This window comes from Lepidochelys kempii, chromosome 6, assembly GCF_965140285.1.
Source record: "Lepidochelys kempii isolate rLepKem1 chromosome 6, rLepKem1.hap1, whole genome shotgun sequence".
NCBI classification, from domain to species: Eukaryota; Metazoa; Chordata; order Testudines; family Cheloniidae; genus Lepidochelys; species Lepidochelys kempii.
The window spans coordinates 127,628,376-127,648,528 of NC_136385.1; the positions used below are offsets into that span (position 1 = coordinate 127,628,376).

Here is a 20,153-nt window from a genome sequence, read left to right on the forward strand (position 1 = left end):
AGGAAGGGGCAGGCTGAAGGTGGGGGCCCTTATGCATAGGACAAGGGCACCTCGGGGCCGCAGCTGAGCCAGTGGCCCAACTGTGCGCGGCGCTGCACAGCCAGAGCCAGACCGGCGCAGCCCAACCGGAGGGGCCCATTGGGACACTGAGGCCCGGAGAGAGTCCCGCGCGGGGGCCGCTGGCTCCCGCCGCCGCCGCCCCTTCTCCCGCAGCGCCCCCCTCTCACCCCGCAGTCTGCAGGGGCGGAGCCTGGCGGGCGGGCCGAGCCAATGGCGCCGGGGGGCGGGGCCGGCGGCGGCCAATGGGGCGGGCCCCGCGGAGCGGAGCCGGCGCGCGGCGCGGCCGGGGCCGGCAGTGGAGCGGCGGCGGAGCGGGCGGAGCGGGCGCTCGCTGGCCAGGGCGCTGCGCAAAGACTCTCCCCGCGCCCGCGCCGGCTCCGCTCCGCGCCCTTCCCCGCCGCCGCCGCCGCCGCCGATGGAAGAGATGGAAGAGGAGCTGAAATGCCCCGTGTGCGGCTCCTTCTACCGGGAGCCCCTCATCCTGCCCTGCTCGCACAGCCTGTGCCAGGCCTGCGCCCGCAACATCCTGGTGCAGACGCCCGAGGCCGAGTCCCCGCAGAGCCGCCGGGCCTCGGGCGTCTCCGACTACGACTACCTGGACCTGGACAAGATGAGCCTGTACAGCGAGGCGGACAGCGGCTACGGCTCCTACGGCGGCTTCGCCAGCGCGCCCACCACCCCCTGCCAGAAGTCGCCCAACGGGGTGCGGGTCTTCCCGCCGGCCGCGCCGCCGCCGGCCGCCCTGGCCCCCGCGCCCCGCAACGCCTGCCTCACCTGCCCGCAGTGCCACCGCAGCCTGATCCTGGACGAGCGGGGGCTGCGCGGCTTCCCCAAGAACCGCGTGCTGGAGGGGGTGATCGACCGCTACCAGCAGAGCAAGGCGGCCGCGCTGCGCTGCCAGCTGTGCGAGAAGGCGCCCAGGGAGGCCACGGCGATGTGCGAGCAGTGCGACGTCTTCTACTGCGAGCCCTGCCGGCTGCGCTGCCACCCGCCCCGCGGCCCGCTGGCCAAGCACCGCCTGGTGCCGCCGGCCCAGGGCCGGGTGAGCCGCCGGCTCAGCCCCCGCAAGATCTCCACCTGCACGGACCACGAGCTGGAGAACCACAGCATGTACTGCGTGCCGTGCAAGATGCCCGTGTGCTACCAGTGCCTGGAGGAGGGCAAGCACTCCAGCCACGAGGTCAAGGCCCTGGGCGCCATGTGGAAGCTGCACAAGGTGAGGGCCGCCGGAGGTGGCCAAGGGCTGCTCGGGGGGGGGGCAGGGCTCAGACCTGCAGCTGGGAGCCAGCCCTGGGGGGGGGGGGTCGGTCGGTCTATGGAGCCGGTCTGTCTGTCCACCTCCCCCCGGGGCTGTTCTGTGGCGCCCGTCTCCGTGGTGTCTAGGCACCGGCGTGCTTGGTGTCCCCTCTGCCCTTGCTAGCCCCAGCGCTGTGAACCGGGGCCTTTTTCTTTCTGAAATGGGCAGAAGATGGGGGGGGGGGGAGAGTGCACCCCAATGTAATTCTTGCGCCTTATCCATAAGCAGCCGGGCTGGTGCTGCCTGCAGGCATTCATCCTTCCCCAGGCTCCCCTGGACTTCAGAGAGGGTTTTTGGCTAAGGAAGGGGTAAGCACAGCAGGGGCTGGCCTAGGGTGGGCAGATGCATCTGCTCAGAGTACCGGCCAGGTAGGTAACAGGGCATGAAGGTTTGCAAAGGGCAAGTGTGCAGGCCTCCTGGGGCGCAGAGTGCCAAGGCTTGACGCAAAGGGCTATGTGTGGGCTGTGCATCTCTGTGTACCCTCAGTCATCTGGAGTTGGGGGGAGATGAGGAGGAAGGTTGGGAAAGGGTAGGCAGCTCCCTGGCTACATGCTTTACTGTATACGGATCAGCTGCTTTCTTGTGCTCTCCCACTTCATAATGCACCTTCTTTGGCAAAGGGCGGGTTAGGAGACTCCTGTAATGAAGCAGAATATTGAGAGGGGGCTGCGATTCCCACTCCTCCCCCCATGCTGAGAAATTCATTTTTAATCCAGGACTGGGATGCAGAGTTGGCCGGGGAGCTGGTGAATAAAGTTTAAACCCAGAACCTGGGATTTTATTAGAATACATGAATGAAAATGACTGAAAAATAGTTAACAATCTGATACTGGATTTGCAGTAATCTGGTCTGTTTAGTTCTAATGAAAGGGAATAAAATAAAACCCCAAAGAGCCTCTACTTAAAGCTGAGTGCTGTTGTCTTGGCTACCTCAAAGAGAACCTTCTCAATCTGGGAGTTCCCCTTCTGTGTTCAGCAGTGCAAATTAGCTGTTTGTTTAGTAAACAAAGAAGGGGGATTCCCAGATTGAGAAGTTTCTCTCTGAGGTAAACTGCCAAAGGTACTGCCCAGTCCAGTACTCTCTCTCGACCTGGCTGGCTGGAATGCAAGTGTTGGAGCTGAACAATGTGAGTACCGTGACTCACGTTGAAATATTTCAAGATGCGCAAAGGTGGAAGACCGCTTGACCCGATTCATGGTTATTTTGAGAGAGTTCAGGAAGGTGGCACAGAGAGTCTTAGATGCCGAAATTGCAAAGAAAAAGTGAGTGGGAAGGCGGACCGTATGAGGAAACATTTTGCAAAATGCAGCGAAAAGAACAATGAGATACCGGAACCACTGACTTTGGCTAAACATGTGCGAGTATTAGAATCAGCTGCTAAGGACAAAGGGTATTGACAAAACCGCACTGCCATTGCCAAGCACATGGAAAGAAAGCCAGATCCAGGTTGGCCAAAGACAACGAGAAGGAAGTGCCACGGTTTTTCAACCATGAAGGCATTTGTTGGTGACAAAACCAACTCCAGAACTGAAACGAAAGATTTGAAAATTGCAGAATTTTTTTATGGCTGTAATGTTCCCTTTTCTGTTATTGAGCATCCAACGTTTGAAGCAATGATCTGCTGCCTAAGGCCAGGCTACAAAGCACCCAGTTGAAAGCAGGTGGCAGGTGAACTATTAGACACCGTTACTGATGGTTTGAGGGTGGAAGCATGCCATGAATTACATGGAAAAGCAGTTATGTTAATACAAGATGGCTGGAGTAATGTGCACAGTGACCCAGTGATAGCGAACTGGGTGCAGACAGGGAAAACTGTGGTTTATGTATCCGCAGTTGATACTGGAAGTAATAAGAAGACTGGAAAGTACTATGCTACACTGGCAAGAGAAGCCAAGGATTTAGCCAATGAACTGTATGGTTGTGGTGTTAAGAGCTGCCTGACAGACAATGAGAGAACGATGCAAAGTATCAGAAGTGATTTGGAACTAGATGACGACACATTAGTTACGTATGGATGTGCATCACATTGACTCAATCTACTTGGACAAGACCTTACCCCAAGTGCTTTGGTGACACGTGTTGTAGATTTACAAAAGTATTTTCTTAATCACCATCAGCCTGCAGCCTGGTTAAAAGAATGCCAAGGATCTGTACAACCCCAAATCCCTGGTGATGCACAATGGAACAGTCAAATAACATGTCTGGAAACATACGTTAAAAATCAGCCACATTATCTCAGGATTGTGAGTGATCATGAGGCAGAACTTGGAGAGAGTGGTCAGTATAATTAATCAAGGTATTTACCAAGAAGCAAAGAACTTGATCAATCAGTTGAAACCAATTGCCGGGGCATTTGACACACTCCAAAGGGACACATCAGCAGTTGCTGTTGCATGCGAAATATGGTTGGATCTACTGATAAATGAAGATCTTGCAGCACACAAAGCAAAAGTACAAAAGCGATTTCATGAGGCCATTACTCCTGTACACATGTTGACCAAACTCCTGCATATTTTGGATGAAGAAATTGTCAGCTGAACAAGAAGAAATTGCCAGGCAGTGGTTGCTCAGCAAAAATCCCGACTTTCTGCCATATTTACTTGCATTTAAAGTAGAAGAAACTCCATATCCAAAATCAATGTTTTCATCCACTATCAAGGAAAAAGTTTCCCCTGTAACATGATGGAAGTATTTGAAGAATGCTGATATTCCATCTGACTTCATAGAACTGGTGGTCCAGCAAATTCAGTGGGCATAGAACGAATCTTTTCAAACGTTGGATACATCCATTCAAAACTGAGGAATAGGCTTGGTCTATCCGCTACATCAAAGTTGGTCTTCTGCTACAGGATGCTGCGTGGCCAAAAGGACCTGGAGTGGTAATCTGCAACTCTGCATGTTTCTGATGGCTGCTCTGCATTATTGTCAATTCCATGTTTTTGATTATTGTTGATAAAATATTGAAAACTGACATCTGAGTCATGACACCTATAACCTCCTTAAGAAAATACCAAACCGAAATGTACACAGACATTCTGATGCTCAGGTTTATAATCATATATATTAAATATGTCTACTGCAGTTTAACTTTTTTCTTTGCACAACCCTAAATTGATCCGCAGCCATATGTAACCACAATTGGAATAGGTACCTAAAACGAAGTGTAATGGGGTGTGCATTAACAAAACAGTTCTTAAAATAGAAAATGCCGTAAATGGAGACTAACTAGGTTTTCCTGGAGCGATTAAAAAAAAACAAACCCAAAACATTATTTGACCTGGTAAATCCACTGCTGGTAAATACCATACCATGCCTGCTCAGATGTATGTTGGTGACCTCCCGTTTAAGGTAACTAGGGCAGAAGTGACTTGGATGTAGGCAGACAGAGCTCAGTGAAATGTGTATTCTGATGAACCATGAAAGCACAGCCTCGTTACTCGGGCTAACGTTGAAATAATTGTCCCTCTGTAATAAACAGGAGCTAGAGGGTGGGGCACGTTGGAAGGAGTAGGTGTGATGTAAGAGATATTGACATGTGTGCCCATCTCTCCCAACCCCTAATGAAATACTTTCCAGGAACATCTTCATTTATTCATGTTGTGTTTTGACACAACATATGGAGGCAAACAGCCCTGTGGAGAATACACCAGGACTGCTGTGCTGTAATTCAGTTCTCTGTAAATTGGGCATGGGGGTGGGGGGCGTTCTCCTTGCTGACAGGCTGTCACTTCGCTTGACAGCTGTGCTGTTCCGAATGGAAAAGGAATTAAAGGCTTGTGCTACACTAGGCAATAGTGTACGTGTGTTGGAAGGAGGATTGTTCTTCCGGCATTCAAAGAGCTGCAGTGTTACTACGGCTGGGATGCAATGGCTGCATTTTAAGTACAATATTATTAGGCTTGGAAGGATTAGATTTTGACTGGTAAATGTCAGTACACATCGATTTCACCACACACACACACCGACAACAAATATTTCCATCGATAATCAAAATTTACAGATAGGCAGAGTAAGAAACCTGCTGCCTGAGAATTTATTAGAGTTTGGTTTAAGGGTACTTGCATTGTATATTTGGACATATGATGTTGTGTGTATATTTCAATGGTTATAAAGCTTTAACTTGTTGAATTTTCAACATCTACTGTCATTAAATCGTTATTGTCTGACCACTTCCTTGGCTGATGTTCTGTCCCTCCCCATAATTTCCTGCAATTGTGGACATTTAAATCTACAAAAATAGGAAAAAAATGCTTAAGTAAACATCGATATTATCCTTCACAATTATAGAAAAATAAAAATTAAATAAGAATGTAATATTATTGATAGCAGCTAGTAGTTTTCACACTGATCTTTTGATGTCTGTATCATCCTGCTGCTGCATCTTACAGCCTGACTAACATATAGATCTACTAATGAAACTCTTCTGCATGTTGTGGTCCATCAGTGTGTTAATATGCCGTGAGCCCTCAACTACTGTGAGTGTTGTGCTAGGTTTTACAGTGGGTGAGAGAAACAGCTCTTTCCCATTGAGGAGAATTGTCTATTAATTTATCAAGAGCATCCTGTTTTCACATGGAGGACCCTTTGGGGCCAGATCTTCAGCTGGGGTAAATCAATACATCTCCTTTGAAGTCAATGGAGCTTTGCTGATACACAGGAGTGGAGGACCTTACCCCCCCAAATCATGCATGTAAATGTCTGCAAAACAATAGAGCATCATGCGTAAGAGGTTTTTTCATTATGGTTTGGCTCTGAGCCTATCCCAGTTAACCCCTTATCTTCTGGTGCTCTTTAGCTCTGATGCAGCAAAGCGCTGAATTATGTGCTTAAGTTTAAGCAAATGCGCAGTCATGGTGACTTTAAAGTTTAAGCATACACATACAGTCTTTGGGGCTTTTGTTCTCTTGATTAGGCTTGGCTTTTCTAGTGTGTCTTCATTTTTAATGTCCTTTTAAAATAAAACTCTAGTGGAGAATTCTTGCTCTGTAAAGTCTTGTCTTCGGTGCCACACGAGCGCACACAATTGGATTTTAATGCTGTTTGAAGTTATCATTTCTCATTCACATTTCCTCTTCTCCTGGAGAATTGAATCAGAATGTTAAATCGTGCTTTCTCCTGAGTCATCTGAAGTGTCTGCAGGTATTTGAAGGGCTTGCTGAGCTGCCTGCCGTGACCGAGAGGGGTTTAGTGTTGTTTTCCTCTGGGGATGTGTTAGGGCAGGAGGGGATCGTCTGTTAGCTGGCATTTGAGTGGGGGTATGGTTGTGTAATTGAATTTATGACAGAGAAGCCAGAGCATGGGTCAGTGCCTTTGAGATCTCATACATCACAATAAATCAATAACATCAACTATTTACGCATAGGGCACACCTGTGCTGCAGCTGGGAGGTGTCATTCCCAGCATGGCTAGACATACATGCTCTAGCTCTGCTCCAGCTAGCATGCTAAAAATAGCAGCATGGCAGCTGGGGGTAGCTCCCTGAGTATGTACCTAGGATTTCAGCTGGGCTTGTACCCGAGCTGCTGCCAACGCCCCTGTAGCCTGCCAACGCCCCTGTAGCTATTTTCAGTGCACTAGAGTTAGCATGCGTACGCTTCCCGAGCTGAGAATTACACCTCCCAGCTGCAGTATAGCCATAGGTCTGATCATGCAGGGGGGCTGTGTGCCTCGGGGAAGGTACCAAGAGACCTCCAGCGGCCCCTTCTAGGGGACCCTCACAGGATCAGACCCTTAAACGCAACCAAGCCTGGCTAAAAGAGCTACTTTCAAAGACTAAGAAATATTGTTCCTATTTGCTTAGTCATTTTGCTGTGACAGAGATGGATTATTGGCTCAAATGCCGCTCTGAAGCTTGCAAAAAGGAATGACAAAGATTGCCTATACATTGTGAACCACCTGCATAATTATAATACATGCAAAATATACTTTGCACTACATTATCATTAATTTTAATAAAAGATTAACATGATCATTGGTTAAATCTATGATGAACGAAGAATGCCTTGAAAGCAATATTTATATATCGATACGCCCATGCAATTGCTGTTAAATACAGTATGCTTTACTTAGGAATGAGATCAACCAGCTCCCTCTATACAGTTCTTTAATGAGTGACCCAGTTTTTCACCATCCCGTGAAAGCGGGCTGAATGCATCGTTCTCTCAGATGATTATTTCAAAACACTAGCTGCATTGGGGCACATTTAACCATACATATTTCAGAGAGCAGTGACTTTGAAAGTGCACACAGATAAAGAGAGAAAATCCTTTTCTTAGCTGTTCTGTTTTCCACGGCAGCTGTTGAAAACGCCTTCATGCGAACATAGAGGAAAATGGCTTTACAGTCTGAAACATCCTCATTTTAAAAATATACAAAAAATGCTGCTCTCTGGACTTGTTCTGTCAAAGGGAAAACCACAACATGGGTCTAAGTACTAATCCTTGCACCTCCCAAGCTCCTCTTGATCTCCGTGGGAAATCTGAGAGTATAATGTTTGTTATTCATTATTATTATTTATTTTATTTATTATTAATCGTGTTTATTACAGCAGTGCGTAAGGGCCAACCAAGCATGGGGGCCTGTAGCAAAGTTGGTGACCCGGCGCAGCACCTCCTGCTGGTCATCTTGGGAATTAGCTCTCCAGCATATGGAGCGCCTCCTCCCGGCCAGTGTCTCACCTGCCACTGGCCCAGTGTCCCTCCCAGACCCGGGTGCCCCTTATCCTGGGTTCTGCCCTCGCAGTACCCCCACACTGTGGGTCTCCCCTCCCAGGGAAACCCCCAACCCTCTAAACCCACCTTGCCTCAGTGGCTACTGCCCATCATGTAGCCCCCGCTCACTGGGGCAGACTGCAGTCTGTAATGGCCACTCGTCATTGGCAAGGGGTTAGGACCTGCTGCCTTTGCCTATCCCTGGGCTGCCCCTCTGCAGCCCCAGTACCTTTTGGGCCTTTACCAAGGCCTCAGCCTGGGGTTTTACCAGGCTGGAGCTCCCCAGCTCCCTTGCCCTATTCCCCAGCACTGTTCTGCCTCGGGTACCCTTCTCTCTCAGGCAGCCAGGTCCTTCTCCCTCCAGAGCTAGAGAGACTCGCTCAGCTCCTGGCTCACAGCCCTTTTCTAGGGCCAGCTGTGACTGCTTCCCCCAGTCAGCCTAGCCTTTCACAGCTGCAGCTCTCTTCAGGGCTGCTTTTTAATCCCTGTTCTTCAGGAGTGGGGCTGCTGCCCCACTACAGGGCCCATTGTGCAAAGTGCTGTACAGATGGCGTAGTAGGCGGTCCCTGCCCTGAAGACCTTACAGTCTAAATAGACAAGACAGAACCACAGTATAAAGGCTATACCACAAGAATGCCAACACAGACTTTTGCCAAGGATTAAATATGTTTACAGGTTTCCTGAGTTAGTCACTGAAAAGGCCTTGGCATGGTTATTTCTGTCTCTCTAAGGGTTTTAGCCTGCTGCCCCTCACTATAGTATCAACAGCAATAGCAAAATCCCTAGTGGACTCAATGAGGTCACTGGCACTTCTTCCTCTTTGAGATAAAAACTCTCCTTGGGGTTGTGTTTTTGTTTTTGTCTTTTTAGATGGACTTGTTTTGTGTTGATTTGTTTGAGTGTTGTTTGGGGGCGTTATTCGGGTTGCTTGGGGTTTATTGGGTAGGAATGTCATTGTCGGGAGTCTAATTTGTGTGGCGGAAAGATCTGTTATATGTTAGCCCTAGTCCCAAATGCCCCGTCACAACCCACATTAGTGCAACCCAGAGATTTGTTTTTCATCCTTTATACAATTAAGGGATTCAGCTGCCCTGACATAGCATGCAGGAAACTGCCACAGGAGATCACTGAAATATTTGATGACTCACTTGCAGTGCAAATACACTGGCATCCGGATCAAATTTTATGGCTTATTCACAAACACAACCATTTGCAACAAATCAGGATACACACGACTGGCAGAAAGAAAGATACAGGAAGGGAATTGGAAGAAAAAAGGGGGCTTTTGTGGCAGACCCTTGCTGCATGGCTTGGCACAGTTCTGTTCCTGCTGCTGGAATTAGAAATCTCACTGCTGACTTGCAGCAGTGATCTTTTGGGGTCGGCTGGGCTGAAATTTCAGTCGACACACTTGGACTTAGCAGGAGGCCCTTTTGGAGTCTAGTGTGTTGCTGGGGTATCAAGAAGAGCAGAAAGGAACTAAGACAGAGGTACAGCAGAGATCAAATTAGATGTCACATCCCCTCCTTCGGATTCCACACCCTTTTTTTTTTTTTTTTTTTATTTGTTTGTTTTTAATAGTGCAAGCTAAGCAGCTCAACAAACAGCCAATGTATGCTATGAGTTGGGTACCTGAATACGCCATGCAACTTCCCCAGCCATTCAGGCACATCAACGTGGTCTTATCTTCTTCTCCTCCATCATCTCTTTCTTCCTGATGTGACTTGGCATCAGAGGATCATCCCTGTAAGACCATAAGAGTGTAGAATGGGAAGGGACCTCCTGGTCATGCAGTCCAGTCCCAGCTATCATGGGCAACCTCGGCGTACCATCCTGTTCATAAATTTATCAAGCTCTGTCTTAAAACCAGTTAGGGTTTCCTGCCCCCGCTCCTCTTATGGGGAGGCCGTCCCAAAACCTCACTCCTCTGCCCGTTAGAAACCTTCTTCTGATTTCCAGCCTAATTTACTCAGGGTCCATTCATCCCCATTTGTTCTTCTGCCAACATTGTTCTTTACTGAAACAGCTCTTCTCCCTCCCTGATGTATTCTGACGACCGCATCATTCAGGCGTTCAGTGTAACATCGCTCACAAGTGAGAGAGACCTGCTGACGGGAGCCCCCACCACCCGGGTGAACCAAACGTTTCCACCCTTACTGGTGCTGAGCGCCACAGTGCTCTGTGAGCAGTGCCGCTGAGTTTGAGCCAGTGTTGAGAGCTGGCATTTCTAACCTACCCTCAGAGTTCTGCAATGGGCTTTTAGAATTGCATTTTCTCTATGTAGCTGTTTTGAACAATTTTCCCTAGAAAACTAAGCAAGAGCTCTGAGTTTAGATCCAGGCTCAATTTTAATGAACAAGAGGTAACACCCTTCTTCCCCTAAGGGTGGGGAGCGAAGCAACAGGAATGATGGGCTGTCATTTTTTCCACATCTATCTCTTTAAAATTGCTTTTGCGTTTTTAGCCAATAGATCTTGAACGGGACCAGTGTCCACCCATGACTCTGAAAACGGAGCAGATTAGGAGACGGATCCAATTCCCAGTGCACTCAGTGAAAAGACTCCCACTGATTTCACTGGAAGTTGGATTGGGCCCTAGATCATAGGTTTCAAGTGGGATTTTAAGTGGTGATGGGCCTTGTACTGGTTGATCTGCCCAGGAGAGAATTTCACCTCCCAAAACAAGTCCATGGTAGCCCTCTTGTCTGATGGTGGATCTTTGCCCCTGCATCATCTGGGGAGTCTCAGGTTATGGCAATTTTAATGGCTCACAGTAACAAAACAAGGGCTTCACAAGTGACACTCCAATCTTTTATAGGCTGTCAGTAGGGAGAGGCTAATTGACTAATGTGTGATCTGGATATCTGTTGATCCAGGATGATGATGGAACAGATGAGGCAAGTGATGCAAAGAAGAGCTAATCTTTTATGAGTCATGAAATGAAAGTTCTTGTGAACTTAATTTTCTGCCTGCTGCTCTGCTCATCTGCACAAATAGAAAGTGAATAATGCTTCCTACACACTAGTATCTGCCTTAGGGACAGTAAGAGTCAGAGCAGGCGGCAGAGTCAAGGTACTGAATGGAAGACAGCGTTATTAATTAACTTACTTGCCTGGCCCAGCTTTATGTCATCTGCTGGAGAAAGAAGCTTTTGTAGGTAACTGCTGTCTTGTGACACACAGTCACGGGCTCTAGAGGGATTCCCTTAACACATGATGCTCATGGGAAAGATCCGAGGAGTCGCTTTGCAGACAAAGCTGTATTTGCATTTGCGAAGTAAAGCATTCGCTATTAAAACAAGAGAGGCTAGAATCTGCACTTTCCCAAGCCTCAGCGTTTTACTAGAATCCCGGTGTTGTTGTGTTTTTTTTTTCCCACAGCCTCTTCATTCTTGCTTCCCAATGGCTAACTTCATTCCCGACCCCTTCATTTTTCTTTCTGATTCCTGGAGGCAGATGCTCAGCTGATGGAAATGAGCGCAGATCCTTTGAAATCAAAGTGAGGTCAAAGTTTCATTGAGGTCAATAGAGTTACATCAGTTTACATCAGCTGAGGATCCGGCCCCTGATGGTCTTTAGTCTTGCTTTCCATAAATGTGTATTTCGTATGGCTTTCTGTCAATTTTTTTTTTCAAGCTATGCTGCAGTTAACAGAATAATATGCAATCCAGAATAGCTAATTAATCAAAGCTAATTTAATACATCCAGTTTTATAGCACATTCTGGAGGATTTTGTGCTGCACTGGATGCTAGTAAAAGCCCTTTCAAACACTTGCAAATGAAAATGGACTCTGGGCCATATCTTCAGATGGTGTAAATCAGTACAGCTCCACTGACCTGAGTGGTGATTCCTAAAATGAGTTGATTTCAGTGAAGTTATGTTGAGTTACACCAGATGAGTATCTAGGACCAGATTTCTAAAGGTCTTCAGGTGCTTAAAGATGCAGATAGGTGCCTAGTGGCCAATGGGAGTTAGGTGCCTACGTGGTCTGGAAAATCCCACTAGATGCCTGTCTGCATCTTTAGGCACCTAGATACCTTTAAAAACCTGGTCCAAATTCTTTGTTTTTTAATGGAAAATTAATTTCAGCCATTTCCATAAATGAGGATCTTCTAGTCCTGATTTGCCTCACACTTACACTGGTGTAAATCAGGAGTAACTCAGTTGAAGTCAGTGGAGATAGACTGGTTTAAAACCAGCGTCATTGGGAGGTGAATGAGACGTCCTGTATTTCTATTGGAAGCTGCAGCTGGTAGCAATGTGTCCTTTGATTCTTTGTATTCCAAGGATGAGAAAGCAGACGATTTAACATGCAGTGTAAACATTGCACAGGGTATTAAGTAAAAGATGTTAAGAGTGGAAAAAAAATTGTTTATATTTAAGCTTCACAAGGTGCACAGTGAGAACAAACAAAGAGTACGTTCGCAGAGTTCAGCCAGGAATACTGTCCCAAGGAGATTATGCTTCTGTTCATCCGTGCTGTTTCTTCTCACTCCTCAATAAAAAAACAATCCCCCACGGTCAGAGGGGTCATATCTTAAATAGATCGTCTCGTTTATTCATTTATATTCCCCCATTCTGTGAAGCTCCTGCCCTTTCCATCACTCTATTAGAAATCTTGGCTGTGCATAACTGAGAAATTGTACTGTATTTCCATGACAATAACCACTTGTGGTTAATCTTTTAACCAAATAAGAGGGTTGTTCAAGAAACAAAAGAAAAGGGCTAGTCTTTTAGAGGCTGTGAACCTTCTTATAGGGCATATGCTTTCTAGACATAAGAACAAATCATTTTGAAATATGAAACATTCTTTCTTAGAATGTGAAGAAACTTCTGACCTCATTTGACATCACATGGTGGCATTTCCATCCAAGTTGTTGTTTAAAACAGTCATTTTCAAACTGGCTAACAGCTGCCTTTGCAGAAAGGGCTTTTTCTTTAAAAAAACGCCTTTTTTCCTCAAAGAGAATCATTTAAAAATGAGGCTCAACCCCGTGTCATTACACTGCCGCAAAGCTATACATTGTGATGTTTTTCTTTTAAACATTACATGGGCAGCAGTTTTTTGTTCCAATTTGATCATGGCTAAGCCTTCCTCTGTATTTAGGATTTTCTTTGCTCTATTCGGGGTGGTAGATTGCCTGACAAACAGTCCAGCTCATCCTTACGCTCATGCAAGGTATCCCCACTCATTCCAAGTGGAAGAATTGTTGGAGTATGTGAAGTAGTTAACCAAACCGGACTAATAGAATGAATCCCTGACAAACACCATGCAGGTAACACTGAGGCTGACCTATCTGAATTCCAGTTATCGTAAAGGATCTAAATGATTCCTATTATGTTGACCTCATGAGGGAAAAATACTAAGCTTCCTGGACAATGGAAAATATAGTTAAGCTTGGAAGAATTCAATTTTTATTCATAAATGTTGGTAAACATCGATTTCACAAACTAGTGAAAAAGTATTTCCGCCCATAATAATTGAAATTTACAGAAAGGCAAAGTACCAAAAAGGTGCTGTTTGAGAATTTATTGGAGTTTGATTTAAGGATATTTATGTTGTATATTTTGACATGATGTTGACAATTTGTGTGTTAATGGTTATAAAGCTGTAATTTTTTGAAATTCAACATCTGCTGTCCTTAAATAATTGTTGTTTGATCATAGAATTCCCAGTTGTTTAGATCTCAAGCAAAGCTCATGCGGGAATTGGTTACAATTAGAGCTGAGTAAAATTTTTCATGCAAATTATTTTTTACACTGAAAAATTCCAATGCAGGTGGACCGAAACAATTGATAGATCTTTGTCGATTTCTGCTAATTGTTTCGGTCGAATAAATTTTTTTGAAAAAAGAGAAGTCAAAACAAAATGTTTTCACTTTTTTGTTTCAGAAAGACTTTTTTCATTTTGGAATGTTACTCAATTTTATTCTGTTTTAAGTATGTTATGAAACCCACAAAGATGAAATGAAGCGTTTTGGTTTGAACAAAACGTTTCATGTGATCTCAAATGATTTGTGTGTGTTACTTTTCCAGTTTACCAAAGAAACTGGAAAAAAAAAATCTGTTTCGGGTTGATACGAACCAATTTTTTTTTTTCTTTAAGTTCAACCACCACACTGAAAAATCTGTAATTCTCATAGCTCGAGTTGCAACATATCTTTATTTTGCACATTTGGGGCCACATCATTCTGTTGGTGTGTAACTGAGTGTGACCCAGGTGCAACCGAGGGCAGGAGCTGGCCCTTACGTTTTACAATACACAATATTCTGGGATTGATTGATAATCCTGGCAGGTGGATGGAGAAATGTAGTATTATAATATCTTAAACAAGGGGGCAGAACTTGTAGCTAGAAAAAGAAAGTGAACGTTTGTTTTGAACATTCTCTTAAGCCAGCAGTTGCCCTAACAACAAATTAGATAGTCAAGACTTGAGGCTGCAAGATGTCTTGTTGAACTACCCAAAAACACAGGTTTCAGAGTAGCAGCCGTGTTAGTCTGTATTGCAAAAAGAACAGGAGGACTTGTGGCACCTTAGAGACTAATAAATCTATTTGAGCATAAGCTTTTGTGAGCTACAGCTCACTTCATTGGATGCATTCAGTGGACAATACAGTGGGGAGATTTATATACATAGAGAACATGAAACAATGGGAGTTACCATACACACTGTAATGAGTGATCACTTAAGGTGAGCTATTACCAGCAGGAGAGCGGTGGGGAGGAGGGGATAGCCTTTTAATCAAGGTGGGCCATTTCCAGCAGTTGACAAGAATGTCTGAGGAAGAGGGGGGGAATAAACATGGGGAAATAGTTTTACTTTGTGTAATGACCCATCCACTCCCAGTCTCTATTCAAGCCTAAGTTAATTGTATCCAGTTTGCAAATGAATTCCCGTTCAGCAGTCTCTCGTTGGAGTCTGTTTTTGAAGTCTTTTTGTTGTAATATTGCAACTTTTAGGTCTGTAATCGAGTGACCAGAGAGACTGAAGTGTTCTCCGACTGGTTTATGAATGTTCTAATTCTTGACATCTGATTTGTGTCCATTTATTTTTTTACGTAGAGACTGTCCAGTTTGACCAGTGTACATGGCAGAGGGGCATTGCTGGCACATGATGGCATATATCACATTGGTCGATGTGCAGGTGAACAAGCCTCTGATAGTGTGGCTGATGTGATTAGTCCCTATGATGGTGTCCCCTGAATAGATAAGTGGACACAGTTGGCAACGGGCTTTGTTGCAAGGATAGGTTCCTGGGTTAGTGTTTTTGTTGTGGTGTGTGGTTGCTGGTGAGTATTTGCTTCAAGTTGGGGGGCTGTCTGTAAGCAAGGACTGGCCTGTCTCCCAAGATCTGTGAGAGTGATGGGTCGTCCTTCAGGATAGGTTGTAGATCGCTGATGATGCCTTGGAGAGGTTTTAGTTGGGGGCTGAAGGTGATGGCTAGGGGCGTTCTGTTATTTTCTTTGTTAGGCCTGTCCTGTAGTAGGTGACTTCTGGGTATGGCTCTGTCAATCTGTTTCTTCACTTCTACAAGTGAGTATTGTAGTTGTAAGAATGTTTGATAGAGATCTTGTAGGTGTGTCTCTGTCTGAGGGGTTGGAGCAAATGCGGTTGTATCGTAGAGCTTGGCTGTAGACGATGGATCGTGTGGTGTGGTCTGGATGAAAGCTGGAGGCACGTAGGTAGGAATAGCGGTCAGTAGGCTTCCGGTATAGGGTGGTGTTTATGTGATCATTGCTTATTAGCACCTTAGTGTCCAGGAAGTGGATCTCTTGTGTGGACTGGTCCAGGCTGAGGTTGATGGTGGGATGGAAATTGTTGAAATCATGGTGGAATTCCTCAAGGGCTTCTGTTCTATGGGTCCAGATGATGAAGATGTCATCAATGTAGGACAAGTAGAGTAGGGGCATTAGGGGATGAGAGCTGAGGAAGTGTTGTTCTAAGTCAGCCATAAAAATGTTGGCATACTGCGGGGCCACGTGGATACCCATAGCAGTGCCGCTGATTTGAAGGTATACGTAGTCCCCAAATGTATTAGCAAAAAGAAAAGGAGTACTTGTGGCACCTTAGAGACTAACCAATTTATTTGAGCATGAGCTTTCGTGAGCTAGTCTCTAAGGTGCCACAAGTACACCTTTTCTTTTTGCTAATACAGACTAACATGGCTGTTACTCTGAAACCTAGTTTCTTTTGGTAACCCTCAGTGGGATCAGAGGGTAATGGCTTGTAGAAAGTGGTGTTGGAGAGCTGCCTAGCAGCCTCTTGTTCATATTCCGAACTATTCATGATGACAACAGCATCTCCTTTGTCAGCCTTTTTGATTATGATGTCAGAGTAGTTCCTGAGGCTGTGGATGGCATTGTGTTTTGCACGGCTGAGGTTATGGGGCAAGTGATGCTGCTTTTCCACAATTTCAGCCCGTGCATGTCGGCGGAAACACTCTATGTAGAAGTCCAGTCTGTTGTTTCAACGAAAAACACAGTAAACACAATAAATACATCTAATTTCAAAGATACATTTTTGCATCTGATTAGCCATCAAATTGACTGTGTTACAAGAATATAGAAATGCTAATAGATCAGTGCTCTGTTTCCTAATAGGGTATTCAGTAGATAAAGGTTTTTAAGCTCAGCCCAGATCTACACTGGGGGTGGGATCGACCTAAGATACGCAACTTCAGCAACGCGAATAGCGTAGCTGAAGTCGGTATATCTTAGGTCGACTTACCTGGCCGTGAGGACGGCGGCGAGTCGACTGCTGCCGCTCCCCTGTCGACTCTGCTTCTGTCTCTTGGGAGCTGGAGTTCCGGAGTCGAAGGGGAGCGCGTTCGGGGATTGATTGATCGCATCTAGATAAGATGCGATGAATCGATCCCCGATAGACCTGCCCTAATTACGTCTTTCCTATGACTAGCCTTTTATTATCTGAAAAAGTGGAGCAGACGTGAACATTAACATGGTGTGAATATTGCAGGCTCCCCGGGGTGCACGGTGTTAGCCATCGCCCAAAGATGAGGGGCTCAGATCTTCCCCTGGTGTACAGTGGCATAGCTCCATTGAAGCAAACAGAGCAACACGGATGTTCTTGGGTGTAGAATCTGGCTCAAGCTTTTGAATGCCTGCTGTGGAGTTCCCAGTCTGATTCTTAAGTGCTGTATCTGTGGCTGGCACTTGCATTTTAGAAACAGAATAATCACCTATTGAAATCTGGTTTGAGCAGTCCTCAGAAATGACGGGCCAGATCTGCAGATGGCGTAAATAGCTGGAACTCCACAAACAGCAGCGGAACCATGCTGTTTGCACAGCTGACGCTCTGTCCCTATGATCGAAAGCTTCGCATTCAGTTCCATGATTCCCTTTTTGACATGCCGACCTTGGGGCGTTAGCCTGTCAATTTCCCCCCTCTTGTCACAGTTCTCTGCGGCAGGATTGTATAGGGGTGTGCAAATGAATGAAAGCTTAAGGTTGTTTTGACAATTAGAGGCTGAATAATGCATTTGTGGCATCATTTAAGCCATAGCTCTCGGTTTGTAGCTACTTTTGTATTCCACCCCACGCTTAGAGCCTGCATTCTTCTGTGATGGAATCCCTCTGTACCCCTGGTATTACGCTAATATGATCTTTTGTTGTGGTTCAAAGAGAATTAATAGGAATTTAAATAAGACATTAGATGAAGTGAACACTGCGTGTGTTTCAGGGGTTTCTCTCTTTGAGGATGGATGTAGCATTTGAAAGCGCTGCGAGGACGTTTGTACATCTCCTTTACGATAATATTGTCCATAGTCGGAGCCAAACGAACTAATCCATAAACCTGAGCAGATGGCCAGTGAATATTCTGCCTGCCATTCTGCTGTCCTGGCAACATATGCTAGGAGATCAGCTGGGCCAAGGCATTCTTCCGACTTCTCCAATTTCCTTCTCCCCCTTACCTCTTGACCTTTGCACGCTGCTCACACGCATCAGCTGTAGGCTAATGAGAAGATACTGCTTTCCGCCCACGCCCTCACTCCAAGCAGTCTGTGTTAGGCAGTTCTGGCTTAGTCTACGAGTTGCTGTTGACATCAGTTCCTCTGAGCCAGTCAGCCCTGCGCTTTGGGAGCAGTTTTTATGGACCCGCAGAAGAGGCCCGAGAACGCAGATTTGGATTGCGTGCTGATTGTTGAAAATAAGACTGGGTCATCACTGCATGACTCTGGTTTCATACAGCCGTCACGCCACTGGAATGAAAAGCTGGTGGTGAATCAGGCCTTGAAATTGCAAATGTTCTATGCTGGTATATCAGGATATCGATCTTGAGAGCTAGAGGTATTGATCTGGGACCAGATTCACCAATACACTTTTTGTGCTGCTGTGTTGTCTCAAAGTAGCCATGACTTAGATCTAACCAGAGTGGCACAAAGCAGCTGGAGAACACTGGTGAATCTGGCTCTCAACATCTGTACCTGCGTTAATGTGTGAAGATTTATAATGCAGCAAGAATGGGAACTGTTACCATTTCTTTGACACCCTTCTGAGGATACTTGAAAGATCAAGGGTGGGTTTGTGATTCAGGAACTAGAGTGGGATTGACAAGATGTGGGTTCAATTTCCTACTCCGCCACAGATTTCCTGTATGACCTTTGGCAAGTCGCTTATTCTCTGTGCCTCAGCTCCCATCTGTGTAATGTGGGTGTAATACTCCCCCTTGTCTGTTCTGCTTGCAAACACTTAAGAGCAGAGGCTGTCTCCTGCTGTGCATACCTTCAGCACCTAGTGCAATGGACCCGGATTTTATCTGGGGTCTCTAAGAGTTAGTGTAATGTAAATTAATATAATAATTATGGTAATGCACCTAACATACTTCTGCTGTACATTTTCTGAAACATTAAGGTATGCTGAAAGCTTCCATGGGACTGGGCAAGGACTTTGTTAATCCAAGGTGCTATTTGGAATCCTCTCTCAGAACATACCAAGGGCTTTAGCTGGAGAATCTAAACCATGTCCATCCAGGAAAGCGCATGAGCTTACCTGTAAGGTGAAGTCACTGGCACTTAGGCACAGGCTGAAATGTTGTTCTGAATTTAGGGATCAGAAGAGAGAAGTTGGTCAGGTTTATGGAAGTGGAAACCATCTTGGGCTTGGTGCAAGTCTAAGAATGACTAATAATAAAAAATCCGAAATGCTATGTAGTCCAAAATGGCAGGTATTTCACTGTCCCTCCTCTGCACGTAGTCCTCTTTCCCTAATTTTACATTCTGAGAAAGCCGTTGAAATGCCACTCCATTGTCCCAGAGCAGTGTTTTACTGCTTGCCTGTCATTTATCCGGCTCCCTCTTATTCTTTTCTTAATTTACAGGCATCTCTGTGTAAAGGTGCCAGTTTCTTTTTTCCGGTGAGGGAAAGGTTTAAGTTTGCCCCCTTGTAGGAAATGAACTCAAAACTCTCCAAAGCAGGCAGCGCTCGGCCACATGGACTTCAAGATATCCAAGGTTAGCGTTCCTATGGAACTGTGGAAGCTTCCTGTGGAAGCTTTTGTTGTTTCCCTCGTGATCTGGTTGATATGCTGAATTCTCTGGGAATGCAAACAGATTGGAGCTTGAGATAGATTTATATGCCATGCATCAGCCAGAACTCCTACGCTAACACGCAGGTGACCTTTCTCATCGCCGGTTTTCTTAGATTGTTTTTTTTTTTCCCCATGGTGCAATGTTTAGATATTGTAATCAGCTGGAAAATCCTGTAATAAGGGAAGGGTTTATACCCAGTGTTATCTTGCGTTTCAGCCTTTAGCTAAATAATAAAGTAGAGGAGAAATAAGCCCCAAATCCTTTCCCCTTCAGTTTGCTAATGGCAGATGATAATGTAGATCGGGGTGGGCAAACTTTTTGGCCCGAGGGCCACATCGGGGTTGCGAAATGGTACGGAGGGCTGGGTAGGGAAGGCTGGGCCTCCACAAACAGCCTGGCCCCCACCCCCCATCTGCCTCCTCCCACTTCCTGCCCCCGACTGCCCCCCTCAGAACCCCCAGCCCATCCAACCTCCCCTGCTTCTTGTCCCCTGACCACCCCCTCCCGGGACCACCTGCCCCTAATCACCACCCTCCCCCG

At 46.1% G+C, this 20,153-nt stretch overlaps 1 protein-coding gene across 17 annotated transcripts in view; it reads left to right on the plus strand.

The window, feature by feature from the left end:
- Window positions 1–436: 436 nt before the first annotated feature.
- Window positions 437–20,153, plus strand: part of TRIM9 (tripartite motif containing 9) — a 128,614-nt gene continuing 108,897 nt past the window's right edge. For 16 of the 17 annotated variants that reach the window (XR_012159620.2, XM_073350165.2, XM_073350169.2 and 13 more), the window contains exon 1: window positions 460–1,276. Coding sequence is in view for 16 of the 17 variants with exons in the window: in XM_073350165.2 (XP_073206266.1) it covers window positions 476–1,276 (801 nt within the window). In the remaining variant the exon portion in view is untranslated. Of the gene's footprint in view, window positions 1,277–20,153 lie in introns of all 17 variants that reach the window. The other variant, XM_073350161.2, reaches the window with a different exon arrangement.